We start from the raw sequence: 16,988 nt of genomic DNA on the forward strand, positions 1-16,988 counted from the left end.
GGGAAAGGAGGTAGGGAGGAGGGGCAGCAGCTACAGCATGGGGCCCACTGGCAATGGCCTTGGGCTCTGGGGCAACCTTTGACTGGAAGCATCACCCAGGTTCAGCACATTCTGCTCAAGGTAAAGAAGCTGGTCTCTGAACTTGGGTAAGCATGCTCTTTTAAATTTGTAGTTTTAACTGTTAATGATGAGATGTTGATTCTCTGTGTAAAGTAATCTGGAAGTGCATTTAACAAAACTGAAGTCACCTGATTGGTAATGGGTTTGTTTCAAGTTTCAAAGTCATAATTCGGTCACCGCTAAAATAAGTTAGCTATTGTTGGTTATTGTTTTAATGTATAAACTAGCCAAAAAGTTTGTTTGGGTTATGTACGGCTTGCTGAGAATTTGCAAATGTATGGAAATCTCTAACGATTGGCTTTTTACACCTGGACAAATTTAAATTTGAGATGTAAACACTACAAAAGTTTTTCCTAAGTTGTGATTAGTGAAACTTGCTGTTTGAGGTAATAGCTCATGTGATTTTATTTTGAGTTATCTGATGGATCATAATAATCCATCAATAATCAATAATCCACCATCTGAGAGAAATGGCACAAGCTACTCAGAGAAGGTGATACTGGTGGGAAGTCAGCATTGGGAAAAGCTGAGAGGACAATTGGGCCTCAGTCTAAGATGGGATCCTCCTGGCTCAGTTTCCTCATTATGTTCCTTTGAAAGGGAATGTTACCCACCTGGCTATTCCTGAGTCTGGCTATGAGGTGGATTTGGTACTGCATGGTTGGAAAACTGAATTATCTGAATCCAAATAGAGCTAAGGATGTTTTATTCTCTCATTTGGGCCCTAAATCTAGTCCCGGTTTTATATCTGGGCCCTGCAGTCTTTTCTGTCAGATCTGTGTCTTCCAGACTACAGGCCATTCACCTACAGTTGGTACCAAACAGTGAGTACCAGCCAATGCCCCCCATCATTCCCTGAATGCAGCTTGTGTTTGGTTCCATTCAACCTCCTCTTTGGGACCCCCTCGAGGCAGGGACAGCTCTATGCTCTTGCCAGCTGGAAGCAGTTTCAGAAGCTGAGACCTTTTGCCCCTTACTCCAAAAGAATTTGGGTCCCATTTGTTTGAGGGGGGGAATGATGGGGTTGGGATCTGGGCCCCAGAAAGGAAAAACTCTGGACTTTTCCACATGGCCAAATCTCTGGCCTTAGCCTGAGGCTATAATCCCATCAACTGACCTTTCTCTGTGGCTACACCCAATCTTCCCTCCACTGTCTTACCTCCCTACGGCCCCTGGCCATTTCCCACCCTTAATCCTTAGCTAGGCTCCATTCTCCCGTGGCCTCAAGGTCCAGGTCGCAGGAGTTCTGTTCACCCCAGTTTACTGGCCACTCCTAGGTCCCTCCCACAGTCTTTCTGTATATAAGGTCCACCTTGTCTCCATTAAGATGTTTAGATTCTTATAATCTAGCCACTGCTTACCCAGGTTTCAGACTCCTTAAGAGTCTACCTAATATGATGGATGTTCTAATAAACTTTGTCTTTGGCTGAAAAAAAAAAAGAAAAAGAGCCTCTGGATCTTAAAAAAAAATTACTTTTTGCAAGAGGAAACCTTGAATGCTAAAAGGCTAAATGATATAGCTCAATATTCAAGGGTTACTGTTGCATTAGAATTTTGAAATACTGCTTCTTAATCTTTAGATTTCAATGGCAGCTCCTCAGAAAACGCTAAGTGACCTGAGCATTCCTTCCAGGGGCATTATATACCTACCAAAATTCCTGTCTGAAGTGTTCTATCCTTCAAAAAGATGAGATCCATTCCTCCTTCTACATTTTTTCTTCTCCCTCTTCGTCTCCTCATGGCAGCATCATCTCTTCTTAAGGTTCCATTGACAATCTGTCCTGTAACAGGGTGAATTAACCCAGCTTGCAAAATTCCAGACAAATCCATGCCAAGGGATCCCTGGAGGGTGCTGACTGTCCCAATCTTGGGTGTGCTGGTGCTCAAAGGGAAAGGGGAAGTGGTTGCTGAAGACCCATCAGGTGTGCAAGAGAGGTCTATGGCTGACTCTCCACGCCAGCCATTGAGCACAATAGGTGGGTGACCATGGGCAGCAGAGAATTGCTCTAGGCTCCGTGACTTCAAATCTCTTTCCACGTCATACTCATAGGGTCGTCTGTGCTTTCGTTCATCCTTGGTAAATACTGGAGCCAGGAAACTTTCCTATTAATATCAAACGTGGAATAACATTAATATCTTACTTTCAGAGAACTTCTTACGTACAAACAACTTTGTAATTTAGGCAACAGGTGGCTCCCATACGGGTCCAGAAAAAAGGTTTCTGTTAGAAGACTGCCTAGAGGATTGTTTTTTTAGAGGATCGTTCTTGCTCTTCTGACCACCTCTAGGAATAGATTATTTCTCTGGTCTTTTAAATTGTCTTGCCTCATGGTCCAACGAGGTTAAACAGAGCTGATAGGAGAATGTTCATCACTGATGGTCAATGAGACTTGCCAGGATCTAAGGTACTTAAAAAAAAGGGGGTTTCTATAATAAATACAGTTTCTGTGTCAAGTCTTCAAGGCCCTAATGCTCAACTTAATACCCAATTTAGTTAAATGGAGCAGGGATGCTTTCATCAAACTAACCTTCTTCCACTGAGATAAAGCACTTTTGGTCCCTCTCAGAAAATTGAAAGGAAGCCCTCTCCTGTGTCTGTGTGGGGAGAGGGCTGTGAAGAGCCCCATTCTCTGAATTACTTGCCCTCCTTCTAGGTTACTGAAGTACCTTTTGGATAGACACTGAAGTAAGCACACACACACACATTCCCCAAAACCATTAAATTCTCTGCTGAAAAAACATTATTTTGTTGATGCCTTTTATTTTTAACTCATCCCTGCCCCCCAGAGAGAATCATTTAAAACAATTAAAAATACCCAACACAGAAACTTGGATGGAAATGCATATGATGTTTATTTAGTCTTTGCAGTCCCCAACCTCTCTGTTGTGAGGGTAGAGGCACATTCTGTTGTTTCTTCTCTAGGACCTAATTAGTTTTTCAGTTACTGAGAGTTCAGTTTCTTTCTGATGATCACTGCATTTGCATTATTAGAAACATCATCTATTGTATTTTTGGTTCTGCTTATTCCCTATCAGTTCAAACAAACCTTCCCAAGATTTGTTTTTTCTAGATTCATCATTTATTACTGAACAATAATATTCCATTATACTAATACAGAATAATAATATTCCATTATACTAATAAATAATTTTTCCCCAGCCATTCCTCAATTGATAGATGCCCATTTTGTTTTTAATTCTTTGCTTCCAGAAAGTATGCTATGAACATTTTGGAACACGATGGATCTTTGTTCCTGTCTTTACATCTCTCCAGGAAATACACCCAGAAGGGTGAACCACTGTCACTCTTCTTTCATAATTTCAAATGGAAATCCAGAATGTCAGGACCATTTCACAGTTCTACTAACAGTGTATCAGGGTACGCAGAATTCTCTGCTTTATTTTGGTGGTGGGGAACATCCACTGTTACTTCTTTTAAAAAAAGGATAAGGGTTTTAAGAAGTAATAATAAACCTAACAAAAACTTTAAATCTCTTCTGATCTTTGCTAATGTACATATAAAGGTTTTTATTAAATCAGCATGCTTCCAGGAAAACACGTTAGGTGAAATGTTACAGGGAACAGTTGGAAACTGAAAAATAGAAACAATGTTATAAATGTCCTTGATAGCCAAAATATTTATTACGTAAGTGTAAAATAGATATTTACAGAGGCTATGTAGTTTTAATAATGGTAAATATTATTGATAATATAATGGTAAAATATATTGGCAATAATAGTAAAATATTAAACAAAACAATAAAGACTGACACTTAGGATTCAGTGCTAGTTTATAGTCACCAGTGATCCAACATACTTGTATCTTGGATGATTGGACAAATGAAATTAAACCTAGGTTTCATGATGTTAAAGTGAGATTTGGTTAGATAACATACTCATAATACTATTCTGAAATCACAGGGCAGAGACAGAGCGTTCCACATATGGCACTTGTGATACATTTTTATTGTATTTGTATCATTTTCTACTCTGTGCTATTTCTCTGTGTAGGTGTCTTAGGACCTCACTGTATTTTAAGCCCTTTAAAAGTTGGAACCATGCATTTATCTCTGAACAGATATCTCTCACTATTTATTGTGCATTACACATAGTAAACACTCAATAAATGTTTGTGGACTCATGAGTGAATACACTGAGAGAGGTTATAGACTTGCCATTTACACATCAGAGTATTCTCGCATAGCCACACACCATCATTTACTTAACTAATTTCCCATTATGGGATGCTTGGTCTGTTCCCAGAATAGGTTTCTACAGATTACCCTTTTGTGGGACTGAGGTAGAAGGGGTCAGAAATAAGAGGAAGAAGAGGTACTTATTTTTGGGGGGTTATGCTCCCTGAGGTAAAGGGTAATGAGCTTCGCACATGCTATTTGATCATTCTCCAGGTCTACACTAGTTTACAGTACCACAATCAATGGACTTAGTTCCTCAGAAACACTGGACTTTATTACTTAATTAATTTATTAGTTTAATAGGCATTTAACATCATATTAGTACAGTGTCTGGGAAACAATAAATGCTTAGATACTTTTGTGTTTATTGAAATTGTTTAGATTTGCATTTTTTTATTGCTCTTGAGGCTCTGCATTACGGGTCTGCATTTCATTAATGCAAACTGTTCTCTTTTTGACTATTTACTATGTGGAAGTCAAATACAAATATTATGCATTTGTATTCTAGTATCTTTTCAATTTCTTGGCACAATAATAATATTTCACTGTACCTGGGATAGTGCAAACAACAATGGACCAGGAAATGAAGACCTGGATCTTATTCCAGCTCTGCCACTGGCCAGTGTGGCCCTGGGTTTTGGGTCACCCTTGGTCTCCCAACTTACCCACTCAAGACTTTCCAACAAAGGATAAATAAGACAGCAGAAGTGCTCTGACAAAGTATTATGGAAATACCCTCTATTTGCCCTGGAGATGCAGGACCAATGGATTTCCAAATTCTCTGAGGCTAAAATGTCTCAAAATGAAATGGAGAGTTATCCAGTAGACAAGAGGACAATGTCTATGAATAGTTTTTAAAAGAAAAAATTGCAAACTATAAATAACCATATGAAAACATTACCCAAATTACTAATAAGAGAAATATAAATTAAAACAACTCTAAGGTTTTACCTTACATCCTACAAACTGGCAAAAGTGACAAAGGGCAACAGTCAATGCTGTAGAGGCTATGGGAAAACAGCTGCAGAAATGTACCACTGATGGAACTCTTAAATAGTTAAACCATTCATAACAATTTGGAATTATATGCAAGAAAAAATATTAAGCCATTTATCTTCTTTGACCCAGTGATCCTTCTCAAGGATGTCAAAGACAGAAATAAAAGACTAATATAAGCCATACTATTAAATGGCAGAAAGATACAATGATATGTTAACATAATGGAATATAATTGTGGAGTAAGAACTGATGAATATGAAGACTTTGGGCTAATGCAGAGAGTAAGCAGAACCAGAACAATGCATTCAATGAGTACGGCAAGAGAAATGAAAAGATCATTAAAAGGAACTCAAATTCCTAGTTATTGAAGAACCAATATTTGCCCCAAAGAACAAGTAAAAAAATGGAAGAGACGTAGGGGACTAATACGGCAATACATTGTACACACACAGTATTAGATACAGCCCATCAGTTATTTTTTCGTTTTGTTTTGTTAAATTCACTTTTGGGGGTGGGGGAGGAGGTAGTAGTATTTCTAGAAATGACTGTTGTAAAGACAAAAAGGCATTAGTAAAACTTATTTTAATAAAATGAAATGGACTGTCCTACTGTGAGATCAGCAAAGATGATTCTTCTCACCTGGATTCACTACTTTGGGATGTCTTTGAGTGACTTCTCTATCATGCACATACATGCCCCTCTCCATCCTCCCAGCTTTTCAGCTTCCTTTTGTGTTTTATCTTCCCTCATTAGATTATAAACTCCTCAAGGGCAGCGACTGTCTTTCTTTTTCTGTCTTTGTAGCCCTAGAGCTCAGCACAGTGCCTGGCTCATTTGTTGTTGTTCACTCGTTTCAGTCCCGTCTGATTCATTTGGGGTTTTCTTGGCAAAGATACCAGAGTGGTTTGCCATTTCCTTCTCCAGCTCAATTTACAGACGAGGAAACTGAGGCAAACAAGGTGAAGTGACTTGCCCAATGTCACACAGCTAGTCAGTATCTGAGGCTGGATTTTAACTCAGGTCTTCCTGACTCCAGGCCCAGCGCTCTATCCACCAGCTGCCTCAGCTCATAATAGGTAATTAATAAATGTTTATTGAGACGCCTTTAAGACTTCAAACCCAGATGACTAGGAGAACCATTCTCTTAGAGACTGTAAGGATCACATTTATAATGACAACTTTCAAATATCTATCTATAACCACATTATTTCTCACTTGATAGTTTCACTTGGATATTTACTATCTGTAAAGCAGTAAGGATATAAGGACAAAAAAAAAAAAAACCAGTCCCTGACTTTAAGAAGTTTACATGTTACTAAAGGATAAAATATGTAGACATAAGAAAGTACAAGAAACTTGAGGAGAAAGGGAAGAAACAGCCTGGCATTAGTCAACATTTAGCATAGTATGGGGCACATAACAGGAGTTTAACAAACGTCTGTTGACTTGACGTTGAGAGAAATCCCCTAATGCTACTCACTGAAATCTCTATTGACTCAACAAACAAAGCAATCAAGCAGAAGCTGCTGTCAGCAGCTCCTCATCTGGGGTTGGCACATCACCTGCCCTCTCACCTTTGGGGTCTGTGTGACTAACGCAGCTCCATTGCTGAAGGTGGGGCCTGTAGTTTCTTGCTCTGCAAGGCTGTTTCGTGAGCTAGGACTGCTGATGAACACTGGAGCAGGCAGTGTGCTTGGCATTTCAGACTGTTGGCTAGAAGGCCACTTGCCCTTTAAGACTGCATGGCAGATGTTATCTATGCGGTTAATTATCACTCGGTCCTGCAAATAAGAAAGTCAACAGCAAATCTCTTACACTAGCACTGGGTAGCAGAAGTTTAAATGCAATATGTAAATTCACAAATACTTTCTCCTGAGCACTTCCTTTGAGAGAATTTGAATGGGTTATGGCAAGATGGGGTGAGGGAAAGGGCTAGGGTAGACACTCCAAACCACTGCATGGAAACATTTAAAATCACACAAACACTTCACAGGCAGAGAGCACAAAGAGGAGAATGGGTGCATAGTCAGTGATGGCCAGTATTTCCTCAAAATTAATTGTGCCCACTTTGGACTAAGTGTGATCACAATGCACCATTTCTGATAAACAGACTAAGTGGCCAAATGTGAATATAACTGGAAAAACTAATCAATTCTAATAAAGCTAAAACATTTAGCTGTGAGTTAGTAGAACTATGTAGATGTTAAACATATATATGTATACGTGTATACACACACACACACACACACACACAGACACACACACAGACACAGCGTTACCTAGATCTAGACAGAAATTCTTGCTCACTACACCATATATCATTCTATGTATAAAGTGACTTGGACTTGCAGCCAGAGGACCTGGGTTCAAATCCCAGCACACTAGTGGTGTGACCTTGGGCAAGTCCCTCAATTTTTTGGGCCTGTTTCCTCATCTGCAAAATGAGGGGGTTGGACTAAATGACCTTTAAGGACCCTTTTCCAGTTCTAAATATATTTTAACAATTTAATATTTCTCAGATCCTATGACTAAAAAATCCTCCTAAAAGTTTATTACTTGAGAGTCCTATTAAAATCCAACAAAAACAGGAAGTTTCACCTTCTGAGTTCTAAAATATAAGTTCCTGGTGATTGAAATAGGCTTTTTAGGAATTTCTTAACTAGAAAGTTTGATTCTGTAAATTTTTACAGCCTCACCTCCTTACCACATATACCTAAAAAAAAACTGTTAAAAACTCCATAACCATTGTAATCTTTTAAATATTAGATTAAAGTAAGTATGAAATATTTCTTTAAAATAAAAATGTTGATAAAATGTTATTTTGACCAATGGACTCATGGCTCAAAACTTGCCAGTTTTAAAGAATTAAGTCTTTTAAATAGCATTTGCTGCAATAGTTAAAAACATCAACCATGAATCCCATGAGACCAGTGAGTCAGCAGAAATCCAAACAAAGACAAAGACCACTCTTAGGGAATGCTTTCTGCTAATGGGTAGAGTGTACGCGTGTGTGGAGATGGATATCGTCACAGACTATCTTTTTAGGGTCCAAATTCTGAAGTTCTGTGGACAAGTCCCTGATCTTGATCCCACCACTGGGGCAACAAATATCTTGCTTTTAGCTGTGAGTGCTCTTAATGGGCATCATAATGTTTGGAAGGCACCTTTGGCCATTCGGAGAAGGAATAAAGAGTTTTTTCTTGTAGAAGTTGGGCAATGGTTGGTGCTCGGACTTCTTGGAGTTCATCCCCAATGTCTCCTGCTATTCCAGATGTAGAGCTCTTACTTTCTTCTTCAGAGTATTTTCCTGGATAATCTGAGAATATAAAAATGTGCAGATGAATTATATACCACTAACTGAGATCACAATATTCAATTTATTCTTTCCTTTTTTTGGTGGTGGTGATGGTGGTGGGAGACTGAGTACCCCCATCTTGCACAGGCTGAAAGTTCAGCAGACGCTGATGGGCCCACTCCCAATACTGATTAGCACAGAAGTTTTTCTAATCTGGCCTGGTTAGCCCCTCTCCTTAAGCAGTTTGGTGGCCCTCCACTCCCTGAAGCTCACTATACTGGTGCTGGATGTGGTATCTTTGGCACTCTCAAATGGCTCAACATAAGAAACGGTCATGATTTTATCAGTTTTTGTTAGGTCATTTTTCAGTCGTGTCCAACTCTTCATGATCCCTTTCAGGGTTTTCTTGGCAAAGATACTACTACAGTGGTTTGCCATTTCCTTCTCCAGCTCATTTTTTGGATGAACAAACTGAGGCAAACAGGGTTAAATGACTTGCCCAGGATTTGAACAGGAAGATAAGACTTTCTGATTCCCAGTCCAGTATTCCATCCACTGCACCATCTAGCTGTTCTGATTTTATCAGTAGAAATGACATTAAAGGAGATGCACTGCCATCTTTTTTGCTTCTGTACCCTAAGCACCATGGGACCTTTCCATCTGACTTGCAGCAAAACTTTCCATATGTCTAGTCTCCCCTTTAGCGTGTGAACTCCTTCAGAGGAGGGTTGGTCTTAGTTTTTTCTGGTTCTTCTACTGCCTATCTGACAAATCCTTCTCTGTCTCCTTTGCTGGCTCCTCTTCCAGATCACACCTTCTGACCATAGGTGTCCCCCATGGTTCTGTCCTGGAGTCATCTTTTTCCCTCTATAACTATTTCACTTGGTGAACTCATCAGCTCTCATGGATTTAATTACCATCTCTACAGTGGGCAGCTAGGTGGCGCAGTGGATACAGCGCAGAGACTGAAGTCAAGGAAGAGTCATCTTCCGGAGTTAAATCTGGCCTCAGACACTAGATGGGTGATCCTAGGCAAGTCACTTAACCCTGTTTGCCTCAGTTTCCTCATTGGTAAATGAATCTGGAGAAGGAAATAACAAACTAGTCCAGTACCTTTGCCAAGAAAACCCCAAAAGGAGTCACAAAGAGTTGGACACAACTGAAAATGACTAAAGAAAATGCTGATTCTCAAATCTACCTATCCTGTCCCAAACTCTCTGCTGACCTCCAATTTCACAACTCCAACTGCCTTTCAGACATTTCAAAATGGATGTCCAGTGAACATCTTAAACTCAGTATGGCCAAAACAGAGCTCGTTATCTTTCCCCCAAGCCCTCCCCCCATCCTACTTTCCCAATTTTGGAGAGGACAACCTCATCCTCCCAACCTTTCAGGCTTCCAACCTAGTAGTCATTTCAGACTCCTTACTGTCTCTCACCCTCCATATTCAATCTGTTGCCAAGGCCTGTCGATTTCACCTTTGGAATGCCTCTTGAATATATCTCCTTGTCTCCTCTGACACTGCCATCACTCTGGTGCACGCCCTTATCACCTCATGCTTGGGATTATTGAATAGCCTGCTAGTGAGGGCTGCCTGCCTTATGTTTCTCCCTACTCTTATCCATCTTCCATTCATCCACTAAAGTGATTTTCCTAAAGCACAAGCCTGATTGTATCACCCCCTGCCTCCCAACACACACACACACACACACACACACACACACACACACACAACTCCAGTGACGTCTTATGGTCTTCAGGATCAAATACAAAATGCTGCTTAGCATTCAAAGTTCTTCATAACCTAGCCCCCCTCCTACCTTTCCGGTCTTCTTACACCTTACTCCTGGGCGTGTACTCTTTGATTCACTGACTCTGGCCTCCCGAATGTTCCACAAATAAGGCACTCCCATTTCCTATCTTGGCTCTGGCCGTTTTTGCTGACTGTCCCCCATGCTTGGAATGCTCTCCCCTATTCTGCTCCGCCTAATGACCTTTAAGTTCCAACTAAAATCCTACTTTCTAGAGGAAGCTCTCTACAATCCCTCTTAATTATAGTGCCTTCTCTTTGTTAATTATTTCCTATTTATCCTATATGTAGCTTTTATTGGTATACATTTGTATGTTGTCTCCTCCATTAGACTGTAAGCTCCTTGAGAGCAGGGACCGTCTCTTGCTTCTTTTTTCTATCTTTAGTGCTTAGCATAGTGCCTGGCACATAGTAAGCACTTAATAAATGTTTAATGATTGATTTGCGTCTTAAATGCTCAGCACAGAGTAAGTGCTTAATAAATACTTTATTTTATTTCAACAGACAGACATTAGGAGATAGGTTTTTTTTCTTTTTTGGTAAGGCAATTGAGGTTAAGTTACTTGCCCAAGGTCACATGGCTAGGAAGTGTCAAGTATCTGAGGCCGGATTTGAACTCAGGTCCTCCTGACTCCAAGGCCAGAGCTCTATCCACTGCACCACCTAGCTGCCCCAGGAGAGAGTTTCTGAATGAAAATTTTAAAACATAATGGAATGCAACAAGATTGGTGTTAAGGAGGTATTGTGGAGAATCATTAAACTTCTGATCCTAAAGAACAAAGCAATAAACTGGATCTAATTCATATCAGAAATATTACAGAGAGACCAATGACATTTGTAAGCAGAGAGCTGGCAGATCCCAAGGCAGGATGATTTGTGAATATCTTTTCTCTGTGAGGTGACAAGTCATACTTAGCCTTTCAAAGGTGAGGCTATCACATTGGCTGATGAAAAAATGTCATAATAAATGTCAGAGGCACGGAGCCTAGGGGACACCTGAAATCAAGGGGCAAAGGCTGGGCTGACCACTGTAGGACCAAGAAGGGGACACTAGGACTGGCATGTTCCTCCAGAAAAAACTCCCATTGAGCACCATACTGTAATATACTATATTTAACAGTATATTAGCACAGTAGCATATAGTAAGTGCTTAAATTTTTTTATTTGTATTTTTTTGTGGTTAACTGCAGCTATGCATTATGTTCCTTTACTTTATTCTGTGAAAACTGTTTTCCTTTGCATTGCATACTGTGTGGAATCAAATACTAACCCCTTCCCTTCTCCCTCCCCCTCCCCCCCCAGTTCTTGGATATCTTAAGATTTAAGCTAGGCAGGGGCAGCTAGATCGTGCAGTGGATAGAGCTCCAGCCTTGGAGTCAGGACTCCAAGTTTAAATCTGGCCTCAGACACTTGACACTTAACTAGCTGTGTGACCCTGAGCAAGTCACTTAACCCCAACTGCCTCACCAAAAAGCAAAAACAACAACATTTAAGGTAGGCAGACTGAATTTCAGTTACACTCTCTGTTTCTTGTGCTCTTTAAGAGCTTTCTTATTTACACTTCAGTAGTTCTCAGTCTCCACCCTACCTCTTTACAACTTTGTGGGTTCCTACTCTTTCGCAGCAAGTCAAGCCAATTTCCCAGTTTACTTTCTGTCTCATCTAGTAAAATGACTTTGTTTTCAGCTCACCTCCCACTCCCTCACTTTTCTACTCCTAGAAACAACTGGCAGCATGATCAGCACCTTCCTTTGTGGGAAGAGTTTATTTCTGCAATTATGTCAGTCAATGCGATTTATGGAATGCCTGCTATGTACAGAATACATATAGTTATAACTGGCTAGGAAAGAAAGAAAATGAGACCTCAATTAATCAGAACTCTCCCCTCCTTTCCCATATGCAACTTTTATCAGAAAGGAGCAAAGGAAGAGTCGGACGTCTTTTAAAACAAGAAACCTTTCACAGTTTGTCTTGTCTTGGATAAGAAGGGATTCAGTTCAGTTACCTACACATTCATATTTATAGGACTAAACAATAAGAATTCATGGTTGGAAACGTCGGCCAACCCTCAACAATTCTGAAATCCTCAACTGTCAAGCAAAGATTCAATTAAGTTTTATATAGTGTATGCTAAGGTAGAAAGGAAGATTGTTTTTTACAAAAGTTAAAAAGGGATGAAACAAAAAGGATTTTTTGTTTAATCATTAAGTGACCAACTTCCCTACTTCCACTCTCTCCCTTTCTTCCTCTCACATGAGTAAAAAACAACTGAAAATCCTAAGGCAGGGGTCAGTGAACTTTAAAAAAAAAATTCTGCTAACTGTATTTCAATATCATGCTTCCTTCATAATCCTATGTATTCTATTTTATGTGTTTTAAAATATTATGTTGAGGTGTCCACCCACAGGCTTCACCAAACTGCCAAAGGGGCCCATGATACAAAAAAGGTTAAAAACCTTTGCCCTAAGCATTCTGGCTAATCGAAATTTTCCTGCAGACATGGTCACTACTATGTAATAAGAAATTTAAGTTTTGTAAAAATGCAACATTTCTGTATTTTTCTAGAAAATAAAGTTACATAAGTATTTGACATTTCAAGGGCTATCTTTTTGAAAGGTTCAAGGACCACAGAACATAAGTTATTTTCTTTACCTTCTACCATTCTCCCCTCATATTCCTCCTGCTCCAGGCTTAATTTAAATTGGCTGGTCTAGGGAACCAAAAGTTTCCTTAAAATCTTGCTTTTCAGTGGCATTCCACCATCTCTTGCCATATTTCTTCCCTTTAGGTCTAATGTGGGTGTGGTTTTTTAGTATTTCCCTTTCTAAGCCAAACCTTTTGCTTTGTGAGTTAAGCTTCATGGGCAGTGTGGCAGAATGGAAAGAGCACTGGATGTGGACTCCTATGGACTAAACACTAACATGATGAGTCATGCAAGTTGCTTGGGCCTCACTTCCTCAATTGTAAAATGAAGAGGGTTGGATGAGATGTCTCATGAGGGCCCCTCCAGCTCTACATTTAGTATTCTATGAACAGCATACTCAATACTTCTTTCCCCTTTCCTCTGATGCATCTAGTCCCCATTTTCGTGGCATTTCTATTTCAAAACTTCATGAACTCTTTGTTCAGCCAATTTTAAGTATACATCTTCTATGGATTTTCCACTGAAGACTTTTTCCCCTTCACTCCCACAAGACTGTCAATTTGAGAAAAATACAGTTTCCCCAGATTTTTGGATGAGTTAATCAATCCGCCCTTCCCTCAATTCAGTTTTCTCTTTTGCAAAATGAGATCAAGAGATATTTGTAAAGCACTTAGCATAGTGCCTAGCACATAGCTGGCACTTAATAATGGCTTGTTTCTCTCCCCCCTAAAGTGGGAATAATAATGCTTATATTACTTATTGTGTAGAGTTCTTGTAATGATCTGGTGAGAAAAGGCAAAAAGTATCCTGTAAGCTCTAAATACCTATATATTGTCAACTATAACCTGGAAGTTTCTGTGGAAAGAGCCCTACCTTTAGAGTCAGAAGACTTGGTCGTGAATCCTGGCACTAACACTTAATTAGGCAAGTCATTTTCCCTTTCTGAGGCTCAATTTCCTAATTTGTAAAATGGGAATAATATGTGAATTATCTACCTGATAGGGCTATTGTAAATGCCCATAATAGTGATAATCTTTTTCTTTCTTCTTTTCTTTATGCCCTCAAGAAAAAAATTTCCTTATTTCTAAAAATAAAAATCTATTCATGATTTTGTCTGCTAAGGACAAGGAAGGAGGTGACTATAAACTACTAGCCTTCCACATTTACAGAGAATAGCTCCTTATAAACTGATCGATCTCTCTATTCAAACAGGTGGATGAATTTAACTATATAGAAAGAGTGACTGGGATTGTTTCCTTATGAAGCCAGATTACACATTCATACCATACTAAGATTACAAGAGGCTTCTGAAAAACAGGGCTGGGGTGGCAGTGATATTCTGGGCACTTAAGGTAAGGATCAAAGAAATAGTGAAGGGCCTAGTCAGAAAAATACAAGGTTCCCCATACAGTACCTTGACCCTGTAAGTTTCCATCTTTATCATCATCATCTTCCTTATTCTCAAAGTCCACGTCTTCTTGTTTTAGATCGCTCCTGTCAAGAGGACATGTGGTATAACCTCTTCGCCTTTCTACCTTATCTTCCCAGGAATCTTCTTTTAAAAACTCATGGTCCACTTTCAAGGGCTCTGATAAAAGAGTTTTGTTTCCACCTTCTACAGCAATAGTGTTAATAGTTTTGCCTTTGTACAAGTCTGGGTCAAGGAACTTGGTCTTTTCCATCTCAAATTCCACATTGTTACCCTGATTGTTCCACCTGTCTATAGGTTTGCAGTGACATTCACATAATGTTTGATCCACACATCTTAGCTCTGTAGGATCACGGTTTTGTGCTTCTGGGCCCCCTTCCTTGGTTTTACCTACAGTGAAGCCTCTGTCCATTTCTACTGGTATGTTAATGCTGAGATCAGTTTGACCTATACCCTCTGGCCTTTCCCTTATCTGTGCTCCTACTTCTAAGTTCTCCTCCTCCTCCTCTTCCTCTTCCTCCTCTTCTTCATCACTATGATTCTGACTCAACATTAATTTACCTTCTAGACTTTTATTTCCTAACAAATCAATTAACCGCTGCTCTGAAGAAAGTTTTCTTTCAGAATTACAAACACTAAGGCTACACATCTCCATTAATCTACTTACATTCCCTTGCTCTAAGGGCGGGGGAATACTACATTTGGCTTCGGGATGTCTTACAGTTTCATGTCTCGGAGCAGGTAGGTACTTGTTAGAGTCCATATCCTTTATAGCCAGGAGAGACAAATGCTTTTCATTTTTATTGCTCATTTGTTCTATTTTTGCTTCTAAATTACTCAGGGAATAGCGGTTTGTAGGCAACTCCACTTCAAGGCCACCTGGTTGATTCTCTTTGTTTTTGCTTGCTAAGGCTACAGAAACATCCTTCTTGGATTCAGTGCTGCTGGGGTTCTCTTGAATGAAAGAACTTGGCTCACTGTTGAAAATCTTCTCACCAAACATCATACACTCCAAAGAATCAGGTAATAAGCTTTCATCATGGTTAATAGAAATGATATCCTGTACTTTAGAAATAAAATTTTCACATGTTACATCAGGTAGGTTCCTTTCAGTGTGGCTGAGATTATCACTTATTCTTTCCATTTTTATTTGATTCTCAGATTCAGTATCTATGGACTCACAAGTCCTTCCCATTTGAGTATATGTAAGGGATTCAAAAAGTCTAGAGTTAGTCTGGTAAAGGCAACACGAATTTTCTGGACCTTGCACTTCAGTTCTTCTGTGCTGAGCATAGTTTCTATAGGCATCCAGAAAGGATAACTGTGGATCATTCATGATGTAGTAGTCAGTACGACTGAGCCCATGCTTAGCCGTGCCGATGAGTAAGTCTCGGTCATGCTTCCCACACTCCCACCAGACAGGCAGATAGAGGCTAGGCCTACAGAGCTGGAGGCGCTCATGCAACTGAGGATATTTCAGTACTTGTTCTCGGACCTTCCGCAGAAGTTCAATGCGGTACAAAGTTCTTGCAGCACGTTCTTCTGTGATTGGTTCAACATACAGAGTGGGATCTGGTGGGCCTGAAGAGACAAATCAACAAAAAATTAGTTAATTAATTAATTGATGTGGCCATTGGCAACATGGTGTTTGACATACACAACTCAAAACTCTCTAGAATCATGGGTTGACTCTGTAAGAATCACAAAATAACAACATATAACTATGTTGTCGCAAGTCATTGCTACTGCAAGTCTTGTGTGTTATTTCAGGGACTACGACCAATAGTAAATACCTAAATTGAGGTGAAGATGAATTAATCTTATAGAAGAAACACAGGCTCAGGAAGGGTCAAAGGACAATTTTAAAATCCTAGCCATGTATGTATGACTTTCTGAAGCCATGGTAGACCCAAGAACTTAGGTGTCCTTAAGTCAGTTCTGTTCTCATCCCTGCTTGCTTCAACATTTATAAATGTAGGGGGCAGCTAGGTGGCACAGTGGATAGAGTACTGGTCCTGGAGTCAGGAGGACCCGAGTTCAAATTTGGCCTCAGACACATAATACTCACTAGCTGTGTGACTCTGGGCAAGTCCAGACTCCAACTCCAACTGCCTCACACACACAAAAAAAAAAACCAAACCCATTTATAAATGTCAAATCTTGTGAGGTACAGAATGCCACTATAAGGTTATTTATCTGCAAATGTGTAGTTCAGAGGGCAAAACCACAAACAACTATGCTACTGTAAAATTCCCAAGACTGGTTCAACACCAATTAAAGGATGACCAAATGACAGTCACTTACTTTCAGTATTTTTCACCTCAGATAGTTGCATTTGCAATAGATTTTTAATGTAAGCATGATGCAAAAGTACAGGTAAAAAAACATTCTTAGAGCAATATAAATCGGCCCAATGTTCACAGAAGAATAATTATATTGTTGAGACAATTTTTCTTTAACTATATTGTGAAGTCTTAACCTAACCTGCAATTTTT

General features: G+C 39.6%; 1 protein-coding gene across 5 annotated transcripts in view; it reads right to left on the reverse strand.

Annotated features, from left to right (window-relative positions):
* The window catches only part of CHD6 (chromodomain helicase DNA binding protein 6), a 185,591-nt gene that overhangs the window by 13,164 nt on the left and 155,439 nt on the right, over nucleotides 1-16,988 (reverse strand). For all 5 annotated transcript variants that reach the window (XM_027867341.1, XM_027867339.1, XM_027867342.1 and 2 more), the window contains exons 30-33: nucleotides 14,479-16,074; nucleotides 8,480-8,631; nucleotides 6,890-7,096; nucleotides 1,771-2,223 (exon numbers count right to left, since the gene is read on the reverse strand). In XM_027867341.1, coding sequence (XP_027723142.1) covers nucleotides 1,771-2,223; nucleotides 6,890-7,096; nucleotides 8,480-8,631; nucleotides 14,479-16,074 — 2,408 coding nt within the window. The remainder of the gene's footprint in view (nucleotides 1-1,770; nucleotides 2,224-6,889; nucleotides 7,097-8,479; nucleotides 8,632-14,478; nucleotides 16,075-16,988) is intronic.

This window comes from Vombatus ursinus, unplaced genomic scaffold, assembly GCF_900497805.2.
Source record: "Vombatus ursinus unplaced genomic scaffold, bare-nosed wombat genome assembly UNPS02014785.1, whole genome shotgun sequence".
NCBI lineage: Eukaryota > Metazoa > Chordata > Mammalia > Diprotodontia > Vombatidae > Vombatus > Vombatus ursinus.